Genomic DNA, 22263 nt, shown 5'->3' with positions numbered 1-22263 from the left:
CTCACCACGGTGGTCGCCCAGCAAGCCCGACAGATCGCCCAACGAAATCACCAGCTGGCATACTTGACCTCCGTGACACTGCAACTTCAGTCACAGATACAGCAGCTTCAGTCACAATTTCAGTCACAGCTACAGCTGCAACAACCATCTCCTCCGCCGGCTCCTGCAACTCCTCCGCAGCAACCGGCCGCTCCTAACCCCTGCTTGTCCCTGCCGGACAAATTTGATGGGGACTCTAAACTCTGCTGTGGTCTCCTTTCTGGAAAGGCCTTGTCTGGGGCCACACCACTCTGGGACCGCAATGATCCTGCCACGGCCACAGTCCAGTCCTTCTTCGCTGAGGTCCGTGGTGTCTTCGAGGAGCCTGCCCGAGCTTCTTCTGCCGAGACTGCCCTGCTGAACCTGGCCCAGGGTGTTTCTTCCGTTGGCGAGTACGCCATTCAGTTCCGTGCTCTTGCTTCCGAGTTGTCCTGGAATAGTGAGGTCCTATGCGCGACCTTTAAAAAAGGCCTATCCAGCAACATTAAAGATGTTCTGGCCGCACGAGAAACTCCTGCTAACCTACATGAACTCATTCATCTTGCCACTCGCATTGACATGCGTTTTTCCGGATGGCGTCTGGAGCTCCGCCTGGATATGGACTTTGTTCGCACGAGGCGTTTTTTCTCCTCGGCTCCTCTCTCCTCTGGTCCTCTGCAATCCGTTCCTGTGCCTCCCGCCGTGGAGGCTATGCAAGTTGACCGGTCTCGCTTGACACCTCAAGAGAGGACACGACGCCGCATGGAGAATCTCTGCCTGTACTGTGCCGGTACCGAACACTTCCTGAAGGATTGTCCTATCCGTCCTCCCCGCCTGGAAAGACGTACGCTGACTCCGCACAGAGGTGACACAGTTCTTGATGTCAACTCTGCTTCTCCACGCCTTACTGTGCCTGTGCGGATATCTGCCTCTACCTTCTCCTTCTCTACTATGGCCTTCTTGGATTCCGGATCTGCAGGAAATTTTTTTTTGGCCTCTCTTATCAACAGGTTCAACGTCCCTGTGACCAGTCTCGCCAGACCCCTCTACATCAATTGTGTTTACAATGAAAGATTGGACTGTGCCGTGCGTTACCGCACGGAACCCCTCCTAATGTGCCTCGGACCTCATCACGGAAAAATTGAGTTTTTGGTCCTCAGGTTCTTTGGCCCCAAGAAGAGGGGGAGACCCAAGGGGGGGGGGTACTGTTACGCCGAGCGCTCCGGGTCCCCGTTCCTCCCCGGAGCGCTCGCCTCATCCTCGTTGCTGCAGCGCCCCGGTCAGATCCACTGACCGGGTGCGCTGCGGTACCGCCTCCAGCCGGGATGCGATTCGCGATGCGGGTGGCGCCCGCTCGCGATGCGCACCCCGGTCCCCGTACCTGACTCGCTCTCCGTCGGTCCTGTCCCGGCGCGCGCGGCCCCGCTCCCTAGGGCGCGCGCGCGCCGGGTCTCTGCGATTTAAAGGGCCAGTGCACCAATGATGGTGCCTGGTCCAATCTTCCCAATTACCTTGATTAGTTTCCACCTGTGCACTCCCTACTTATACCTCACTTCCCCTGCACTCCCTTGCCGGATCTTGTTGCCCTTGTGCCTAGTGAAAGCGTTCCCTTGTTTTTTCCTAGCCTGTGTTCCAGACCTCCTGCCGTTGCCCCTGACTACGATCCTTGCTGCCTGCCCTGACCTTCTGCTACGTCCGACCTTGCTCTTGTCTACTCCCTTGTACCGCGCCTATCTTCAGCAGTCAGAGAGGTTGAGCCGTTGCTAGTGGATACGACCTGGTCACTACCGCCGCAGCAAGACCATCCCGCTTTGCGGCGGGCTCTGGTGAAAACCAGTAGTGACTTAGAACCGGTCCACTAGCACGGTCCTCGCCAATCCCTCTCTGGCACAGAGAATCCACCTCCTACCAGCCGGGATCGTGACAACATCATAACTCATCACATCAAATCATCACTCATCAGCATCATCACATCACATTATCACCCATCACATCATCACCCATCACATCATCACGCATCACATCATCACCCATCACATCATCACCCATCACATCATCACCCATCACATCATCACCCATCACATCATCACCCATCACATCATCACGCATCACATCACATCATAACTCATCACATCAAATCATCACTCATCAGCATCATCACATCACATCATCACTCATCACATCATCACCCATCACATTATCACCCATCACATCATCACCCATCACATCATCGCCCATTACATCATCACCCATCACATCATCACGCATCATATCACATCATTACTCATCAACATCACATATATGATGGGATTGTATATATGATGGGGGATTGTAGATATGATGGGATTGTATATATGATGGAGGATTGTAGATATGATGGAGGATTGTAGATATGATGGGTGATTGTATATATTATTGGATTGTAGATATGATTGGATTGTATATATGATTGGATTGTATATATGATGGGTTTTTATATATGATGGGATTGTATATATGATGGGATTGTATATATGATGGAGGATTGTATATATGATGGGGGATTGTATATATGATGGGATTGTATATATGATGGGATTGTATATATGATGGAGGATTGTATATATGATTGGATTGTATATGTGATTGGATTGTATATATGATTGATTGGGTTTGTATATATGATGGGATTGTATATATGATTGGATTGTATATGTGATTGGATTGTATATATGATGGAGGATTGTATATATGATGGGATTGTATACAGTATATATGATGGGATTGTATATATGATGAGATTATATATATGATAGGATTGTATATATGTTGGGGGATTGTATATATGATGGGGATTGTATATATGATGGGATTGTATATATGATGGGGATTGTATATATGATGGGGGATTGTATATATGATGGGGGATTGTATATATGATGGGATTGTATATATGATGGGATTGTATATATGATGGGGGATTGTATATATGATGGGATTGTATATATGATGGGATTGTATATATGATGGGATTGTATATATGATGGGATTGGATTGTATATATGATGGGGGATTGTATATATGATGAGATTGTATATATGATTGGATTGGATTGTATATATGATGAGATTGTATATATGATTGGATTGGATTGTATATATGATGGGGGATTGTATATATGATGGGATTGTATATATGATTGGATTGGATTGTATATATGATGGGATTGTATATATGATTGATTGGATTGTATATATGATGGGATTGTATATATGATGGGGGATTGTATATATGATGGGATTGTATATATGATGGGATTGTATATCTGATGGGATTGTATATATGATGGGATTGTATATCTGATTGGATTGTATATATGATGGGGATTGTATATATGATGGGGATTGTATATATTATTGGATTGTATATATGATGGGGATTGTATATATGATGGGGGATTGTATATATGATGGAGGATTGTATATATAATGGGATTGTATATCTGATGGGATTGTATACATGATGGGATTGTATATAAGATGGGATTGTATATCTGATGGGATTGTATATATGATGGGATTGTATGTTATTGTATGATAATAATAATTCCTTTTCATTACTGTAGACATCATAAGAATCCACTTCTCTTTATTGAATAGAAGGAAATTCCAGACCCTGAAAGTATAAAATAAATTGAAGCCCCCAACGTCCCCACAACAATCCCCCCTCCTGGTGAATGATCCTCAGGGATTGTCACATTACAGAGAAGAGAATTCCTGCACCTCCTCCGGGCCCAGAACCATTCTCCACGATTCTCCACACTCTCCAGGAAGAAGAGAAAGAAAGAGATGGAAAGAAAGAGCGCCAACAGCAGCTGGAGCCATGTACACAGCCATAACGTCAGCCCTGGACTGGGGCTGCTGTACTCCAGAATTGGGATAGATAGATAGATAGATAGATAGATAGATAGATAGATAGATAGATATGAGATAGATAGATATGAGATAGATAGATAGATATGAGATAGATAGATAGATAGATAGATAGATAGATATGAGATAGATATGAGATAGATAGATATGAGATAGATAGATAGATAGATATGAGATAGATATGAGATAGATAGATAGATAGATAGATAGATAGATAGATATGAGATAGATAGATAGATAGATATGAGATAGATAGATAGATAGATATGAGACAGATAGATAGATAGATAGATATGAGATAGATATGAGAGATAGATAGATAGATAGATAGATATGAGATAGATAGATAGATAGATATGAGATAGATAGATATGAGATAGATAGATAGATGTGAGATAGATAGATAGTTATGAGATAGATAGATAGATAGATAGATATGAGATAGATAATTTAATAATGTAGACATTCTCGTATGTGTGTGCTGTAGCTGGCTCCTCTGTATTGTTCAGGCTTCAGTGAAGTTTTGTTGGGGGCGGTGGGGACCCCCATGGAGGGTGAGTGGGTAATAATCGCACCTTATGTTTCTTATGTCTCAATCACAAGTGGAACATACGATCATCTTTTACTTCCGACCTACAGGGAGCAGAAAATGACTTTATTATTAGTCAGGACATGAAGCCTGCGGATCAGGATGGAGCGTGAAACCGGCCAAGAAAAGACTGAATGACCAAATCCCCTGCACTGTGCGGGGGTCACCTGCTGGGGATCATGGCCTGGGGGGCCACAATGGTGACAATGGGAGCCTAAGTTCTCTATCTACGGTATCTATCTATCTAAACTATCTATCTATCTATCTAAACTATCTATCTATCTATCTCATATCTATCTTTCTATCTATCTATCTCATATCTATCTATCTCATATCTATCTATCTCTCTCATATCTATCTATATCATATCTATCTATCTATCTCATATCTATCTATCTCATATCTATCTTTCTATCTATCTATCTATCTCATATCTATCTATCTATCTCATATCTATCTATCTATTATCCATCTATCTATATCATTTCTATCTATCTATTTCATATCTATCTACAGTCATGGCGGTAAATGTTGGCACCCCTGAAATGTTTCTATAAAATGATGAATTCCTCACAGGAAAGTATTGCAGTAACACAGGTTTTGCTATACACATGTTTATTCCCTTTGTGTGTATTGGAACTAAACCAAAAAAGGAGGAAAAAAAGCAAATTGGACATAATGTCACCAAACTCCAAAAATGGGCTGGGCAAAATTATTGGCCCCTTAACTTAATATTTGGTTGCACACCCTTTGGAGAAAATAAGTGAAATCAGTTGTTTCCTATAACCATCAATAAGCTTCTTACACCTCTCAGCCGGAATGTTGGACCACTCTTCCTATAACCATCAATAAGCTTCTTACACCTCTCAGACGGAATGTTGGACCACTCTTCCTATAAGCATCAATAAGCTTCTTACACCTCTCAGACGGAATGTTGGACCACTCTTCCTATAAGCATCAATAAGCTTCTTACACCTCTCAGCCGGAATGTTGGACCACTCTTCCTATAACCATCAATAAGCTTCTTACACCTCTCAGCCGGAATGTTGGACCACTCTTCCTATAAGCATCAATAAGCTTCTTACACCTCTCAGCCAGAATGTTGGAGCACTCTTCCTATAACCATCAATAAGCTTCTTACACCTCTCAGCCGGAATGTTGGACCACTCTTCCTATAAGCATCAATAAGCTCCTTACACCTCTCAGCCGGAATGTTGGACCACTCTTCCTATAACCATCAATAAGCTTCTTACACCTCTCAGCTGGAATGTTTGACCACTCTTCCTATAACCATCAATAAGCTTCTTACACCTCTCAGCCGGAATGTTGGAGCACTCTTCCTATAACCATCAATAAGCTTCTTACACCTCTCAGCCGGAATGTTGGACTACTCTTCCTATAAGCATCAATAAGCTTCTTACACCTCTCAGCCGGAATGTTGGACCACTCTTCTTATAACCATCAATAAGCTTCTTACACCTCTCAGCCGGAATGTTGGACCACTCTTCCTTTACAAACTGCTCCCGGTCTCTTATTGGAAGGCGCCTTTTCCCAGCAGTAATTATAAGATCTCTCCACAGGTGATCAATGGGATTTAGATCTGAACTCATTGCTGACACTTCAAAACTCTCCAGCGCTTTGTTGTCGTCCATTTCTGGGGCTTTTTGACGTATGTTTGGGGTCATTGTCCTGCTGGAAGATCCAAGATCTCGGACACAAACCCAGCTTTCTGACACTGGGCTGTACAGTGCGACCCAAAATCCATTGGTTATCCTTAGATTTCATGATGTCTTGTACACATTCAAGGCCCCCAGTGCCAGAGGCAGCAAAACAACCCCAAACATCACTGACCTCCACCATATGTCACTGTAGGTACTGTGCTCTTTTCTTTGTAGGCCTCATTCCGTTTTCGGTAAACAGTAGAATGATGCGCTTTACCAAAAAGTTCTATCTTGGTCTCATCTGTCCACAAGATGTTTTCCCAGAAGGATTTTGGTTACTCAAGTTCATTTTGGTAAAATGTAGTCTTGCTTTTTTATGTCTCTGTGTCAGCAGTGGGGTCCTCCTGGGTTTCCTCCATAGTGGGGTCCTCCTGGGTCTCCTCCATAGTGGGGCCCTCCTGGGTCTCCTCCATAGTGGGGTCCTCCTGGGTCTCCTCCATAGTGGGGTCCTCCTGGGTCTCCTCCATAGTGGGGTCCTCCTGGGTCTCCTCCATAGTGGGGCCCTCCTGGGTCTCCTCCATAGTGGGGTCCTCCTGGGTCTCCTCCATAGTGGGGTCCTCCTGGGTCTCCTCCATAGTGGGGTCCTCCTGGGTCTCCTCCATAGTGGGGTCCTCCTGGGTCTCCTCCATAGTGGGGTCCTCCTGGGTCTCCTCCATAGTGGGGTCCTCCTGGGTCTCCTCCATAGTGGGGCCCTCCTGGGTCTCCTCCATAGTGGGGTCCTCCTGGGTCTCCTCCATAGTGGGGTCCTCCTGGGTCTCCTCCATAGTGGGGTCCTCCTGGGTCTCCTCCATAGTGGGGTCCTCCTGGGTCTCCTCCATAGTGGGGTCCTCCTGGGTCTCCTCCATAGCAGGGTCCTCCTGGGTCTCCTCCATAGCGGGGTCCTCCTGGGTCTCCTCCATAGCGGGGTCCTCCTTGGTCTCCTCCATAGTGGGGTCCTCCTGGGTCTCCTCCATAGTGGGGTCCTCCTGAGTCTCCTCCCTAGTGGGGTCCTCCTGGGTCTCCTCCATAGTGGGGTCCTCCTGGGTCTCCTCCATAGTGGGGTCCTCCTGGGTCTCCTCCATAGTGGGGTCCTCCTGGGTCTCCTCCATAGTGGGGTCCTCCTGGGTCTCCTCCATAGTGGGGTCCTCAGGGGTCTCCTCCATAGTGGGGTCCTCCTGGGTCTCCTCCATAGCGTTTCATTTAATTTAAATGTCGATGGATAGTTCGCGCTGATGCTCCCTGAGCCTGCAGGACAGCTTGAATATCTGTGGAACTTGTTTGGGGCTGCTTATCCACCATCCGGACAATCCTGTGTTGACACCTTTCATCAGTTTTTCTCTTCCGTCCACACCCAGGGAGATTAGCTACAGTTCCATGGGTTGTAAACTTCTTGATAATGTTGCGCACTGTTGACAAAGACAAATCTAGATCTCTGGAGATGGACTTGTAACCTGAGATTGTGGATATTTTTCCATAATTTCTGTTCTCAAGTCCTCAGACAGTTCTCTTCTCCTCTTTCTGTTGTCCATGCTTAGTGTGGCACACACAGACACACAATGCAAAGACTAAGTGAACTTCTCTCCTTTCTATCAGGTGGGATTTTTTTTATATTGCCCACATCTGTTACTTGCCCAAGGTGAATATAAAGGAACATCACATGCTTGAAATAATCTTATTTTTCCACAATTTTGAAAGGTGTCAATAATTTTGTCCAGACCATTTTTGGAGTTCGGTGACATTAGGTCCAATTTGCTTTTTTTCCTCCTTTTTTGGTTTAGTTCCAATACACACAAAGGGAATAAACATGTGTATAGCAAAACCTGTGTTACTGCAATATATATATACAGAGGAGAGGAGATCTATATATATATATATATATACAGAGGAGAGGAGATCTATATATATATATACAGAGGAGAGGAGATCTATATATATATATATACAGAGGAGAGGAGATCTATATATATATATATACAGAGGAGAGGAGATCTATATATATATATACAGAGGAGAGGAGATCTATATATATATATACAGAGGAGAGGAGATCTATATATATATACACACAGAGGAGAGGAGATCTATATATATATATATACAGAGGAGAGGAGATCTATATATATATATACAGAGGAGAGGAGATCTATATATATATATATATATATATATATATACAGAGGAGAGGAGATCTATATATATATATATATACACAAAGGGAATAAACATGTATATAGCAAAACCTGTGTTACTGCAATCCTTTCCTGTGAGGAATACTTCATTTTATAGAAACATTTCAGGGGTGCCAACATTTATGGCCATGACTGTATCTATCTCATATTTATCTATCTATCTCATATCTATCTATCTATCTATCTATCTATCTCTCTCATATCTATCTATCTATCTATCTATCTATCTCATATCTATCTATCTCATATCTATCTATCTATCTCATATCTATCTATCTCATATCTATCTCATATCTATCTATCTCTCTCATATCTATCTATCTCCTATCTATCTCTCTCATATCTATCTCATATCTATCTCTATCTATCTATCTATCTATCTATCTCCTATCTATCTCCTATCTATCTATCTATCTATCTATTTATCTATCCTTCTATCTGTTGAGAAGATCAGAGGACCCTCCATTGTACTGAAGTCTCTTCCTTCAATCATTGAGCTGTGAATCCTTCATGGATGATTGGACATTGGAGGAGTCTTTTGTCTTTTGATGACCGGAGGCCACAGGTCAAGTGTCCTGTTCAGATGGAAATGAAGGGACGGTATAAATGGGGATTCCTTCACTTGTAGCTTCACACACAGCAACTCTATCCCAGAGAACAGTCCACATCTCCGGATACATCTCCGGATACATCTCCAGATACATCTCCGGATACATCTCCAGATACATCTCCGGATACATCTCCAGATACATCTCCAGATACATCTCCAGGATGGTGACCCAACCTGAGCCCAGAGGGTCCAGCAGCTTTAGGAAGGTCAGTGTGGCCCCTGTATATCCATACTATAATCTCTGTATGGCCCCTGTATACTATAACCTTAGTGTGGCCCCTGTATATCCATACTATAATCTCTGTATGGCCCCTGTATACTATAACCTCAGTGTGGCCCCTGTATACTATAACCTTAGTGTGGCCCCTGTATATCCTTACTATAATCTCTGTATGGCCCCTGTATACTATAACCTTAGTGTGGCCCCTGTATATCCTTACTATAATCTCTGTATGGCCCCTGTATACTATAACCTTAGTGTGGCCCCTGTATATCCTTACTATAATCTCTGTATGGCCCCTGTATACTATAACCTTAGTGTGGCCCCTATATACTATAACCTTAGTGTGGCCCCTGTATACTATTACCTTAGTGTGGCCCCTGTATACTATAACCTTAGTGTGGCACCTGTATACTATAACCTCAGTGTGGCCCCTGTATACTATAACCTCAGTGTGGCCCCTGTATACTATAACCTCAGTGTGGCCCCTGTATACTATAACCTTAGTGTGGCCCCTGTATACTATAACCTTAGTGTGGCCCCTGTATACTATAACCTTAGTGTGGCCCCTGTATACTATAACCTTAATGTGGCCCCTGTATACTATAACCTTAGTGTGGCCCCTGTATACTATAACCTTGGTGTGGCCCCTGTATATTATAACCTTAGTGTGGCCCCTGTATACTATAACCTTAGTGTGGCCCCTGTATACTATAACCTCAGTGTGGCCCCTGTATACTATAACCTTAGTGTGGCCCCTGTATACTATAACCTTGGTGTGGCCCCTGTATATTATAACCTTAGTGTGGCCCCTGTATACTATAACCTTAGTGTGGCCCCTGTATACTATAACCTTAGTGTGGCCCCTGTATACTATAACCTTAGTGTGGCCCCTGTATACTATAACCTTAATGTGGCCCCTGTATACTATAACCTTAGTGTGGCCCCTGTATACTATAACCTTGGTGTGGCCCCTGTATACTATAACCTTAGTGTGGCCCCTGTATACTATAACCTTAGTGTGGCCCCTGTATACTATAACCTTAGTGTGGCCCCTCTATGCCTTGTACATTGAGGGTTAATCCGACCTCCGCTATTGTCTCTGTTATCTGCCAGGTCTCTAAGCCCCTGATGGAGAAGAAGAGAAGAGCTCGGATCAATGTGTCCCTGGAGCAGCTGAAGACTCTGCTGGAGAAGAATTACTCCCAGAATGTAAGTGTCCTCCTCCATCACATCCTCCATATACACAATATATACGTCTTATTACAGGTCACTATATAATCTCCTCCATCACATCCTCCATATACACAATATATACGTCTTATTACAGGTCACTATATAATCTCCTCCATCACATCCTCCATATACACAATATACGTCTTATTACAGGTCACTATATAATCTCCTCCATCACATCCTCCATATACACAATATACGTCTTATTACAGGTCACTATATAATCTCCTCCATCACATCCTCCATATACACAATATATACGTCTTATTACAGGTCACTATATAATCTCCTCCATCACATCCTCCTATATACACAATATACGTCTTATTACAGGTCACTATATAATCTCCTCTATCACATCCTCCATATACACAATATACGTCTTATTACAGGTCACTATATAATCTCCTCCATCACATCCTCCATATACACAATATATACGTCTTATTACAGGTCACTATATAATCTCCTCCATCACATCCTCCATATACACAATATACATCTTATTACAGGTCACTATATAATCTCCTCCATCACATCCTCCTATATACACAATATACGTCTTATTACAGGTCACTATATAATCTCCTCCATCACATCCTCCATATACACAATATACGTCTTATTACAGGTCACTATATAATCTCCTCCATCACATCCTCCATATACACAATATACGTCTTATTACAGGTCACTATATAATGTCCTCTATCACATCCTCCATATACACAATATACGTCTTATTACAGGTCACTATATAATCTCCTCCATCACATCCTCCATATACACAATATACGTCTTATTACAGGTCACTATATAATCTCCTCCATCACATCCTCCATATACACAATATACATCTTATTACAGGTCACTATATAATCTCCTCCATCACATCCTCCATATACACAATATACATCTTATTACAGGTCACTATATAATCTCCTCCATCACATCCTCCATATACACAATATACGTCTCATTACAGGTCACTATATAATCTCCTCCATCACATCCTCCATATACACAATATACGTCTTATTACAGGTCACTATATAATCTCCTCCATCACATCCTCCTATATACACAATATACGTCTTATTACAGGTCACTATATAATCTCCTCCATCACATCCTCCATATACACAATATACGTCTTATTACAGGTCACTATATAATCTCCTTCATCACATCCTCCATATACACAATATACGTCTTATTACAGGTCACTATATAATGTCCTCTATCACATCCTCCATATACACAATATACGTCTTATTACAGGTCACTATATAATCTCCTCCATCACATCCTCCATATACACAATATACGTCTTATTACAGGTCACTATATAACCTCCTCCATCACATCCTCCATATACACAATATACGTCTTATTACAGGTCACTATATAATCTCCTCCATCACATCCTCCATATACACAATATACGTCTTATTACAGGTCACTATATAATCTCCTCCATCACATCCTCCATATACACAATATATGTCTTATTACAGGTCACTATATAATCTCCTCTATCACATCCTCCATATACACAATATACGTCTTATTACAGGTCACTATATGATCTCTATCACATCCTCCATATACACAATATACGTCTTATTACAGGTCACTATATAATCTCCTCCATCACATCCTCCATATACACAATATACGTCTTATTACAGGTCACTATATAATCTCCTCCATCACATCCTCCATATACACAATATATGTCTTATTACAGGTCACTATATAATGTCCTCTATCACATCCTCCATATACACAATATACGTCTTATTACAGGTCACTATATAATCTCCTCCATCACATCCTCCATATACACAATATACGTCTTATTACAGGTCACTATATAATCTCCTCCATCACATCCTCCATATACACAATATACGTCTTATTACAGGTCACTATATAATCTCCTCTATCACATCCTCCATATACACAATATACGTCTTATTACAGGTCACTATATAATCTCCTCTATCACATCCTCCATATACACAATATACGTCTTATTACAGGTCACTATATAATCTCCTCCATCACATCCTCCATATACACAATATATACGTCTTATTACAGGTCACTATATAATCTCCTCTATCACATCCTCCATATACACAATATACGTCTTATTACAGGTCACTATATAATCTCCTCTATCACATCCTCCATATACACAATATACGTCTTATTACAGGTCACTATATAATCTCCTCTATCACATCCTCCATATACACAATATACGTCTTATTACAGGTCACTATATAATCTCTATCACATCCTCCATATACACAATATACGTCTTATTACAGGTCACTATATAATCTCCTCTATCACATCCTCCATATACACAATATACGTCTTATTACAGGTCACTATATAATCTCCTCTATCACATCCTCCATATACACAATATACGTCTTATTACAGGTCACTATATAATCTCCTCTATCACATCCTCCATATACACAATATACGTCTTATTACAGGTCACTATATAATCTCCTCTATCACATCCTCCATATACACAATATACGTCTTATTACAGGTCACTATATAATCTCCTCTATCACATCCTCCATATACACAATATACGTCTTATTACAGGTCACTATATAATCTCCTCTATCACATCCTCCATATACACAATATATGTCTTATTACAGGTCACTATATAATCTCCTCCATCACATCCTCCATATACACAATATACGTCTTATTACAGGTCACTATATAATCTCCTCTATCACATCCTCCATATACACAATATACGTCTTATTACAGGTCACTATATAATCTCCTCTATCACATCCTCCATATACACAATATACGTCTTATTACAGGTCACTATATAATCTCCTCCATCACATCCTCCATATACACAATATACGTCTTATTACAGGTCACTATATAATCTCCTCTATCACATCCTCCATATACACAATATACGTCTTATTACAGGTCACTATATAATCTCCTCCATCACATCCTCCATATACACAATATACGTCTTATTACAGGTCACTATATAATCTCCTCTATCACATCCTCCATATACACAATATACGTCTTATTACAGGTCACTATATAATCTCCTCCATCACATCCTCCTATATACACAATATACGTCTTATTACAGGTCACTATATAATCTCCTCCATCACATCCTCCATATACACAATATATACGTCTTATTACAGGTCACTATATAATCTCCTCCATCACATCCTCCATATACACAATATACGTCTTATTACAGGTCACTATATAATCTCCTCCATCACATCCTCCTATATACACAATATACGTCTTATTACAGGTCACTATATAATCTCCTCCATCACATCCTCCATATACACAATATACGTCTTATTACAGGTCACTATATAATCTCCTCTATCACATCCTCCATATACACAATATACGTCTTATTACAGGTCACTATATAATCTCTTCATCTTCTTCTATTACAGATCCGAAAACGCAAGTTAGAAAAAGCTGATATTTTAGAACTTACTGTGAAATACCTGAAAACTCTGCAGAACTCTGTGCAAGGTACAGACAGCCCACTATTTATCTGTCTATATCTATCTATCTCATATCTATCTATCTCATATCTATCTATCTCATATCTATCTATATATCTCATATCTATCTTTCTATATATCTCATATCTATCTATCTATCTATCTATCTATCTAGCAACAGGAGAATACAGCAGCACACTGCCAGCACAAAGATATAGATAAAACATGAGTATATAGATACAACATGAGAAGCTATTCAGCTATGGTGCAGTAATGAAATAGTGAGATACTTAGCTTGCAATTTGGCGGCCAAATAGCTTGGACCGTCCCACTACGGTAAGGTGACCTCATTGGGACGGACCCTACACTTTGAATATGCCTGTGTGTGAATAGATCCGCAGGCATTGCAGGATCTGGAACATCCAAATCACCTTATATACACCTGATAGAGGTGGGTGGGGTGCAAGAACCAACATGGAGGTAGCCACTCCCCCATATGTGTAATACAAACAATATATCTTTGTGCTAGCAGTGTGCTGCTGTATTCTCCTGTTGCTGTATATTTAGCCCTGCAGCCTGCACCTGCAAGCCAGGTCCATATAATAGTTTGGAATCAATAGTGCTGGCCAACTTATCCTTTGGTTGTATTACACATATGGGGGAGTGGCTACCTCCATGTTGGCTCTTGCACCCCACCCACCTCTATCAGGTGTATATAAGGTGATTTGGATGTTCCAGATCCTGCAATGCCTGCGGATCTATTCACACAGAGGCATATTCATAGTGTAGGGTCCGTCCCAATGAGATCACCTTACCGTGGTGGGACGGTCCAAGCTATTTGGCCGCCAAATTGCAAGCTAAGTATCTCACTATTTTATTACTGCACCAAAGCTGAATAGCTTCTCATGTTCTATCTATATACTCATGTTTTATCTATATACTCATGTTTTATCTATATCTTTGTGCTAGCAGTGTGCTGCTGTATTCTCCTGTTGCTGTATATTTAGCCCAGCAGCTTGTAAGCCAGGTCCATATAATAGTTTGGAGTCAATAGTGCTGGCCAACTTATTCTTTGTTTATCTATCTATCTATCTCATATCTATCTATCTATCTCTTATCTATCTATCTATCTATCTCATATCTATCTATCTATCTCATATCTATCTATCTATCTATCTATCTCATATCTATCTATCTATCTATCTCATATATTTATCTCATATCTATCTATCTCATATCTATCGCATATATATAGCTCATATCTATCTCATATCTATCTATCTATCAAATATCTATTTCATATCTATCTATTTATCTCATATCTATCTATCTATCTATATATCTAATATCTATCTATCTCATATATATATATAATATATTTGTATATATATATATATATATATATATATATATACAGTGGTCCCTCAACATATGATATTAATTGGTTCCAGGAGAACCATCATATGTTGAAACCATCATATGTCGAGTACATATGTCTATGTAAAAATGGTAATTGGTTCTGGGGCCTCGAAACCATTGTATGTTGAATACATATCTCTATGGGAAACTGCTAATTGGTTCTGGGATGACCATTGTATGTGGAGTGTATGGGGAGTGTTTCACAAACCAGGGTGCCTCCAGCTGTTGCACAACTACAACTCCCAGCATGCATGTACAGCCATTGACTGTCTGGGCATGCTGGGAGTTATAGTTTTGCAACAGCTGGAGGCACACTGACAGGGAAACATTGATGTATGGGGTGTATAGTGTATATGTATTGTATGTGATGTGTGACATTGTATACAGTACTGTACAGTTCTTTAAATACCTTCAGGGGGGACAGAATGTCCTCCATTACCATCCTGCCGACTACAGCTCTATAGGAAAGGAAGGGGAGGGCAGCCAGCAGCTCATTGGATGCCTGCAGCAAGATGCTGCAGGCTATTGGCTATGGCTGCACTGGGGGGCGGGGCTTACACGGAGCTCACAGTGGAAGCCTGTATGAGTTAGCAGGACAGCATGTGAGTGACAGGAGGCAGAACGGGGCACACGGGGACATTATACAACTATCTGTCAGTTACTGAAGTTGTCAGCGCCGTCAGATAGCTGTTTGTACGATGGCCCCGACACACAGCAGCATCATATGTCCATACTGCCTTTAACATACGATGGGCTCTGAGAGGCCATCATATGTTGAAATGATCATATGTCGGGGCCATCATAAGTCTGGGGGTCACTGTAGATATATCTATTTCATATCTATCTATTTCTCTCATATCTATCTATCTCATATCTATCTATCTATCTATCTATCTCATATCTATCTCATATCTATCTATCTCATATCTATCTCATATCTATCTCATATCTATCTATCTCCTATCTATCTATCTCATATCTATTTCTCTCATATCTATCTATCTCATATCTATCTATCTATCTATCTATCTATCTCATATCTATATATCTCATATCTATCTCATATCTATCTATCTCATATCTATCTATCTCATATCTATCTCATATCTATCTATCTATCTCATATCTATCTATCCCATATCTATCTATCTCGTATCTATCTATCTTTCCCATATCTATCTATCTATCTATCCCATATCTATATCTATCCATCTATCTACCTATCTATCTATCTCATATCTATCTATCTCATATCTATCTATCTATCTATCTCATATCTATCTATCCCATATCTATCTATCTCGTATCTATCTATCTTTCCCATATCTATCTATCTATCTATCTATCCCATATCTATATCTATCTATCTATCTCATATCTATCTCATACCTATATATCTATCTATCTCATATCTATCTCATATCTATCTATCTCATATCTATCTATCTCATATCTATCTATCTATCTCATATCTATCTATCTCATATCTATCTATCTCATATCTATCTATCTATCTATCTATCTATCTCATATCTATCTATCTACCTATTTATCTATCTACCTTTTCCTTGAATCTAACCAGTGTTCCTTCTTTCCAGCATCTGGAGTCTTCAGAAGTTCTGACTATCAGGCAGGATTCAGGAATTGTCTGCACAGTGTGAACCAGTTCTTGCTGAAGTCTGAGGATTGTTCTTCCCCCATAGGACACCTGACTCTGGTCCAGGATCAGTCCCTGGTGTTGCCTCCATCCTGTTTCAGCACCAAAGACAACAGCCCCATCCCCACCCCCATCCCCATACCCATCCCCACCCCCATCATCCAGAAGTCTCCTGCAAACATCACCCAGTCCAGTCCATGGGGCCACAAACCCAACAAGGTCCAGTCCCCATGTCAGGACCCCTCATCCCCTCCGTGCAGCCCTGAGCCCCCTGCACTCTCCATAACCCACAGTCCTGTGAATCCCAGCAGATGCCCCCTGCAGAATATGTGGAGACCCTGGTGACCCCCAAACCCATAGACCATCTGGTCTGGAGGGAACGTGCCTGTTCTTTATAAGAATATCTGTAATCTGGTGTATACCGGCCACTGTATATTGTATATATAGATTATATGAATAGATTTATTTTTATACCAATGATTGTGAAATCAAATAAAAGAGAAAATACATAAATCTCAAGAGTCTTTTATTTATTACAAAGAAACAATGGACGCCGAATGCCGTACAGCTGATGACAACTGATAACAACTGATGACAACTGACGCACATTGTCATCACTTACAGCAGTGTGTCCCAACCAGGGTGCCTCCAGCTGTGGCAAAACTATTTTATTTTATTAAAACTATCCTATTTTCCTGTTGTCCCTTTGCCCCTTTAATGGGGGACACTGATCAGATAGACCTGAGTATTTCCGGTTATAAAGGGGCTTCTCCTGTGATTCCCCAATGATCGGATATAATTTGAGGGGGAACTTTTGCAAGTATTTCGTTTTCCTGCAGCGCCTCTATAAGCCAAAAGGAGCATTAAAAAATGTCTAATGAAAACAATGGGGGGAATTTATTATTTTTTGCACCGGTTCATGCTGCACAAAGAGGGATATTAAACGGTCGCTCTCATTAAAACTAATTTTTGCTATGGCTCTCCTTATGGTAAATAAAAAAAATATTTCTAATTTACTTTGTTTAAAAAAAATGAAGTTTTCTATGTTTTATTTCTGCTTAAAAAAGCTCTAGAGCACATTTCCCCCATCTTATACACAGACTTAGGACCAAAGTCCAAACACAGAAAGTGCAGCCTGGAGTGCTGAGGGGGGGGGTGTCCAGCCTCATCCAATCATAGCTCCTCTCACACTTAACTGCCATATGCTGTTGGTTGGACACGCCCCCCTCAGCACTCCAGGCTGCACTTCCTGTGTTTGGACTTTGGTCCTAAGTCTGTGTATAAGATGGGGAAAATGTGCTCTAGAGCTTTTTTAAGCAGAAATAAAACATAGAAAACTTCATTTTTTTTAAACAAAGTAAATTAGAAATATTTTTTTACCATAAGCAGTGAAAAAGGAAAAATTTGTTTTAATGAGAGTTCCCCTTTAATCATGATCAGTGTATTATAGAGGCATTTTACCCCTTTCTGCTGCAGCTCTGAATTTACTATCCGGGCCCCCGCATCTCTGTAAATCTTGCACAATAATAGAAATCCCCTAATCCCTCCTCCGTAGCTCCGATACCTCGGCGTCCTCTGAGCTGGTGTATATTTGCGCATAAAAAGGCCAGTTTCGCGTTATTTGTGCGCTGAAACTAAAAAGTCCGCAGTTAATAAATCGCTGTTCACGGGGAGAAAAAAGAGCTCTACGGCACAACTGCACATAGACATCGTAACGAAAAGTTACACCAAACCCGACGCACAGAAAAAGTGCAAATACGGCAAATATGACCATTGCGCAAATTTTGGCAGAGAAAAATACACAGAAAAAAACATCTACAACCAATGATAAATTCCCCCTAAATGTTTATGGAAGCCCCTGGGTTGGTGTAAAGTTTGTTGCAAAAAAAAAAAAAAATTGGATCATTTTTCTGGTGAAGGGAATGATTCCCCCCAAAGTATAGAGAAGCCTTGATATCCAGAGCCAGATAAAGAACCGCCCCAAAATTTTTGGAAAAGGTGTAAGACTTAGATTAGTTCTGTCTAATGATCATTTTTCTCTCTTTTTGTCCCAGTATAAAGACATTGGCCCATATTTATCAATCAGCCCGAAACCCTAATTGTCTGTTTTTTCCCAAATCAACCAATCACAGCTCAGCTTTCACTTTACATGAGCTTTTTAAGATATGAAAGCTGAGCAGTGATTGGTTGCTCTGGGAAATAACAGACAATTAGGGTATCAAGAACAAAATGGGAGAGCGCTCTGTAGCGTAGAACAGCCTATAGGTAACCCACGCGTTTCACCGCGCTTGCGCGGCTTCATCAGGCAACGCCTGATGAAGCCGCGCAAGCACGGTGAAACGTGTTGCATTTTTTTTTTATCAATAAAGCTTCTTATTCTACCTGACATGCTTCCTCCTGGTCAGCGCCGCTGAACCCGACTCCATCCCTGTAAGTCTCCACCTGTCTATGCTAATTAGCGGTTCAGGCTGATTGATAAATCTCCCCCACTATGGTACTTTCCAGGCATTAAAGGGGTACTCCGCTGGAAAACATTTTCTTTTAAATCAACTGCTGCCACAAAGTTAAACAGATTTGTAAATTACTTCTATTTAAAAATCTTAATCCTTCCAGTACTTATCAGCTGCTGTATAGTACAGAGGAAGTTCTTTTCTTTTTGAATTTCCTTTCTATCTGACCACAGTGCTCTCTGTCCATTTCCTCTGTCCATTTTAAGAACTGCCCAGAGTAGGAGAAAATTCCCCATAGCAAACCTTTACTGCTCTGGACAGTTCCTAAAATGGACAGAGGTGGCAGCAGAGAGCACTGTGGTCAGTCTGGAAAGAACTACACAACTTCCTGTGGAACATTCAGCAGATGATAAGTGCTGAAAGTATTAATATTTTTTAATAGAAGTCATTTACAAATCTGTTTAACTTTCTGGCACCAGTTGAGTGGAAAAAAAAAGTTTTTTCTAGTCGAGTTCCCCTTTAATATAGCGGGTGTATCAGGGTTGGTGCTAACAAGTGGCTTGTATTATACATGCCCTATAGCTCGCACTGTATTTTATAGGAAATAGGGCCCTATTACATATGTATCATGTGACACCGTGCAGCGCAGCTGAAATAGGAACATAGCGCCCCAAGTGGTCGTATCCTTGTTGAGTTTTTAGATTAGGAATACATATTAACACCTGATGGAAACCGAGTGGACCCAAGTCTATGGGGCCCGTCAGAACCCAGCGGTGTCCATTATGCTCTGACAGATTCAGGGTCCTTTCGCCACAAAAAAATAAAGCCAAATGGGCATAGAATGGAAAGGAGCGCAACCTAATGTGAACGAGGCCTCGTGGTCTCCTCACTGGGGGGGCGCAACCTAATGTGAACGAGGCCTCGTGGTCTCCTCACTGGGGGGGGGGGGGGCGCAACCTAATGTGAACGAGGCCTCGTGGTCTCCTCACTGGTGGGGGGCGCGCAACCTAATGTGAACGAGGCCTCGTGGTCTCCTCACTGGGGGGGCGCAACCTAATGTGAACGAGGCCTCGTGGTCTCCTCACTGGGGGGGGGGGGGGCGCAACCTAATGTGAACGAGGCCTCGTGGTCTCCTCACTGGTGGGGGGCGCGCAACCTAATGTGAACGAGGCCTCGTGGTCTCCTCACTGGGGGGGCGCAACCTAATGTGAACGAGGCCTCGTGGTCTCCTCAATGGGGGGGGGGGGGTCCTGCACTCAACTGGATAAGTGAAGTCAAGATAAATTATCCAGGTTTGTGTCTTCAGATTAGGAGCCTAATCCTAAATCCCAGCGGGGCTCTGGGGGCCACATGGGGCACTGACTCCTGCTGACTCTCTGCCATTGCTGAACCACATGCTGATTTACTAAAGTAGTCCTTCTGAATAAACTCTACAAAGTCCCATTCACTGATCAGAAGGAGAAGAAGAGAAGAAAATCCTGTTTGTTACATTCTATTCCAAAGCAAAAGAGACTGAGAGCAAAATAAATAAATGAACGAATGAATAAACAAATAAATAAATGAATAAATAAACAAACAAAAAACAACAAATAAATAAATGACCAACTAAATAAGTCAACAAATACTAGAGGCGATGACTACAGATAAACCAAACACATTAACCTCAAAAATCTATAGGGCAGAAATGTCTGCTGCAACTAAAGTTTACATCAACACGAAAGATACACAGATGGATGGATAGATAGATAGATAGATAGATGTGAGATAGATAGATAGATATGAGATAGATAGATATGAGATAGATAGATAGATATGAGATAGATAGATATGAGATAGATAGATATGAGATAGATAGATATGAGATAGATAGATATGAGATAGATATGAGATAGATAGATATGAGATAGATAGATAGATAGATAGATGTGAGATAGATAGATAGATATGAGATAGATAGATATGATAGATATGAGACAGATAGATAGATATGAGAGAGATAGATAGATAGATAGATATGAGATAGATAGATAGATAGAGAGATATGAGATAGATAGATATGATAGATAGATAGATAGATAGATAGATAGATATGAGATAGATAGGTATGAGATAGATAGTTAGATATGAGATAGATAGATATGAGATAGATAGATATGAGATAGATAGATAGATAGATATGAGACAGATAGATATGAGATAGATAGATATGAGATAGATAGATATGAGATAAATAGATATGAGATAGATAGATAGATAGATATGAGATAGATAGATAGATATGAGAGATAGATATGAGATAGATAGATATGAGATAGATAGATATGAGATAGATAGATATGAGATAAATAGATATGAGATAGATAGATAGATAGATAGATATGAGATATGAGATAGATAGATAGATAGATAGATATGAGATAGATAGATATGAGAGATAGATATGAGATAGATAGATATGAGATAGATAGATATGAGATAAATAGATATGAGATAGATAGATATGAGATAGATAGATAGATAGATATGAAATAGATAGATAGATAGATAGATATGAGATAGATAGATAGATAGATATGAGATAGATAGATAGATAGATATGAGATAGATAGATATGAGATAGATAGATAGATATGAGATAGATAGATAGATAGATAGATATGAGATAGATAGATAGATAGATAGATATGAGATAGATAGATAGATAGATGAA

General features: G+C 40.8%; 1 protein-coding gene across 4 annotated transcripts in view; it reads left to right on the top strand.

The window, feature by feature from the left end:
- Positions 1–17600, top strand: part of LOC130312782 (transcription factor HES-3-like) — a 56852-nt gene extending 39252 nt beyond the window's left edge. For 3 of the 4 annotated variants that reach the window (XM_056552597.1, XM_056552596.1, XM_056552595.1), the window contains exons 2-7: positions 3623–3881; positions 4569–4718; positions 8857–9223; positions 10354–10449; positions 13974–14055; positions 17045–17600. In XM_056552597.1, coding sequence (XP_056408572.1) covers positions 9014–9223; positions 10354–10449; positions 13974–14055; positions 17045–17448 — 792 coding nt within the window. In that variant the 5' untranslated portion in view covers positions 3623–3881; positions 4569–4718; positions 8857–9013 and the 3' untranslated portion in view covers positions 17449–17600. Of the gene's footprint in view, positions 1–3622; positions 3882–4335; positions 4484–4568; positions 4719–8856; positions 9224–10353; positions 10450–13973; positions 14056–17044 lie in introns of those variants that run through there. The other variant, XM_056552594.1, reaches the window with a different exon arrangement.
- Positions 17601–22263: the final 4663 nt, after the last annotated feature.

The sequence above is a fragment of the Hyla sarda genome, unplaced genomic scaffold, assembly GCF_029499605.1.
Source record: "Hyla sarda isolate aHylSar1 unplaced genomic scaffold, aHylSar1.hap1 scaffold_1729, whole genome shotgun sequence".
Taxonomy (NCBI): Eukaryota; Metazoa; Chordata; class Amphibia; order Anura; family Hylidae; genus Hyla; species Hyla sarda.
Note: the sequence above shows the minus strand (reverse complement) of the source record. Positions and strands in the feature narration are given on the sequence as shown.